The sequence below is a fragment of the Orycteropus afer genome, unplaced genomic scaffold (genome assembly GCF_000298275.1).
Source record: "Orycteropus afer afer isolate SDZICR_OR568_19922 unplaced genomic scaffold, OryAfe1.0 scaffold00273, whole genome shotgun sequence".
Taxonomy (NCBI): Eukaryota; Metazoa; Chordata; class Mammalia; order Tubulidentata; family Orycteropodidae; genus Orycteropus; species Orycteropus afer.
This window is the reverse complement of record NW_006921860.1, coordinates 2,895,053-2,897,778: the sequence shown is the minus strand read 5'-3', so window position 1 is coordinate 2,897,778 and position 2,726 is coordinate 2,895,053. Positions and strand designations below refer to the sequence as shown.

At 60.4% G+C, this 2,726-nt stretch overlaps 1 protein-coding gene across 1 annotated transcript in view; it reads left to right on the top strand.

Moving 5' to 3' along the window:
• Nucleotides 1–720: 720 nt before the first annotated feature.
• LOC103205201 (TATA-box binding protein) overlaps nt 721–2,726 on the top strand; it is a 7,744-nt gene continuing 5,738 nt past the window's right edge. Inside the window, exons 1-2 of the mRNA XM_007950479.1 lie at nt 721–774; nt 956–1,305. Of these exons, the coding sequence (XP_007948670.1) occupies nt 721–774; nt 956–1,305 (404 nt within the window). The remainder of the gene's footprint in view (nt 775–955; nt 1,306–2,726) is intronic.

The following is a 2,726-nucleotide window of genomic DNA, read 5'->3' as shown; positions in this document are numbered from 1 at the left end:
TAACAAGAGGATGAATTTTAAAAAGCCAGAGGCGGGTGGAATTTATCCTGATGCTTACGTGTTCTTAGGGTGATAGGGCTATGTTGTTTATAAGAAGTCTGTGTTTACAGCCTGTCTCCCTAAAGCGGGAGTGTGGTGCTCACTGCCCTGAACCCGTCTGAGCCAGTGCCGCGTCGCTGGCGTCTTCACTGGAGATAGAGAGCTGAGCTGCGGGTCGGCACCTGCGTCTGGCCTGACAGTGCCGTGTGCACCGTGCAGAGCGCCTCTGGATTGACGTAACCTTGCCCAGGGTTTCTGTGCTCTGGTTTTCCTCCTGAGGGTGTCGTCCTGGTTCTGACAGCTTGCTTTTGGATGATGTTAGCGTGTGACGTTCTGTAGCAGAGCGGTTACATAGAGCCTGCTGGGGAGCCTTGGCTTGGCTTCTTGGTCATTTTGCAGTCAAGTTGGGCTCCAAGATTACAAGCCAGGAGAAGTGGCTGCCCGAGTCCCTCGCTGCTCAGTTGGTTCTGTCCCTTGCTTGTCTGTAACCAGGAACCTGTTGGTAAGATGGCACGACTTGTCTGTGCTCTCCTCTGAGCTTCCCGCTTTCCCCAGAGCAGCGTCGCGTCCTCGCTGGGTGTGAAGTGAGCCGGTGGCGAAGGACGTGCTGAGAAGGCTGGGCGGGTGATGCTCGTGGGAGGAGACTGAGTGCCGAGGACAGGTCCGTGCAGCGTGGACACCATGGATCAGAACAACAGCCTTCCGCCGTACGCCCAGGGCCTGGCGTCTCCTCAGGTAATGCAGTGGGCAAGGGCGCGGGGAGAGGGTGGGCTTGAGCCAGGTCCCCCTTCACTTCCCTCGGGTGCAAACGGCCTGCTGGAGCCAGAAGGGGCTCTCTGCCCGTGGTCGCCTGTGGGTCCCCCGGCCCGGCTCCACAGGCACCAGACCACAGCCCGACCCCTTCTGCTCACTGCAGGGTGCCATGACCCCTGGGATCCCGATCTTCAGCCCGATGATGCCGTACGGCACGGGCCTGACGCCGCAGCCCATCCAGAGCGCCAACAGCCTGTCCCTCCTGGAGGAGCAGCGGCAGCAGCAGCAGCAGCAGCAGGCGGTGGTGGCGGCCACAGCGGCCCAGCAGCCCGCGGCCCAGCAGGCGCCCCCGGGGACCACGGGGCAGACGCCACAGCTCTTCCACTCACAGACTCTGACGACCGCGCCTCTGCCGGGCACCACCCCCCTCTACCCCTCCCCCATGACGCCCATGACGCCCATCACTCCCGCCACGCCGGCGTCCGAGAGCTCCGGGATCGTGCCCCAGCTGCAGTGAGTACCTGCTGTCTCCCTGTCAAGGCCCCACCCCGTGGAGCATCCTGTTTGTAGATGGCCGACGGGTTTGGGTGTGGCCCCGGTGTGAGATGGGCTGACAGGTTTGAGGTGCGGTCCCCATGTGTGACAGCCCACAGGTTTGAGGTGTGGCCCTGTGCATGACAGCCCATGGGTTTGAGGCCCACACGGGTGATAGCCCACAGGTTTGAGGTGTGGCCTCTGTGCGTGACAGCCTATAGGTTTGAGGTCTGGCCCTCAGGGCTCTGCCGGGCGGACATTAGTGCTCTCCTACTGAGGAAGGCGGGTGGTGTCTGTGAGTCGTGCTGTCAGCGAGAGGCCCATGGTCACGTTCTTAGAGCACTGGAGGCCCGTGCTCGTGGGACGGGACAGTGAGGTCCGCTGCCAGGTCCCAGCCTGGATCTCCTGCTGTAGACAGTTTCCACGGCTGCTGTGGGGCTACGGGAGGAGCAGCTGCCAGCATCAGTGGGGTTCACGATGTGCCTCCTTGCTCTTCCTTGGGAGGGCTGTACACTCACTGGGGCAGAGCCATGTCACGTGGGGGCGTGTCCCAAGGGGGTATGCCCTCCCACCCCCGAGAAGTGTCTAAGGTTGTCGCCTTTACGGAAGCAGACTGCCTCATCTTTCTCCCAGGGAGTGGCTGGTTAGCAGCTGAGTGCCTAGCCGCTGTGCCCCCAAGGCTCCCTGTGGGTCCCTCCGATGCTCTTATCAACCTCAGACCCCTCGGGGTCTCTCGATCTTACTTCCTGAATCACGGCATTGGCTCTCCCAGCTTCCGGAAATTCTGATAGTAGTTTGTCAATTAATCCACCTGTGTTTTAGAGCGAGATGAAGGCAGTGAGGGAGTAGGACAGGGGCCTTGCCTGGAAGCGTGAGCGACGGTGGGAGGCCACCCTGGGGTCTGTGTTGTCCTCAGCGTCTTACTGTGCTTCCCAGGGCATGGCACCGTCTCGAAGGCACGGAAGACGTCTGGAGATGTCTCTGTTGCCTCTTTTTAGCTTCCACAGACCTCGGGAGGAACTGGGGATGTTTAATTTCCTGCCTACAACGGCAACAAGAGGAAGGTGCTGGCCCTTCTTAACTGCACGGGAGGAGGGGCACAGAGACACACAAGGGTGGTGTCAGTCCTGTCAGTGTGGGAACAGTAGGGTTCTGTGACGTTTATGACCAGAAGTGACTTGACACAGTTGATTAGTGGACTAACGCTGCAGGCAGGTGTGTACACAAAACTGACTGCAAGGAAAGAGGTAGTGTGGCGAGGGAGACGCTGACCAGGCCATCAACCTGACTTGTTGTCCAGTTGTGCAGTACGATGCTGTCCTCCCAAGACCATAAACTTCCAGAGGTGCTGCCTTCCGACCACACGGGGCTGGGGATGGGACAGTGCAGGGACGGGGCGG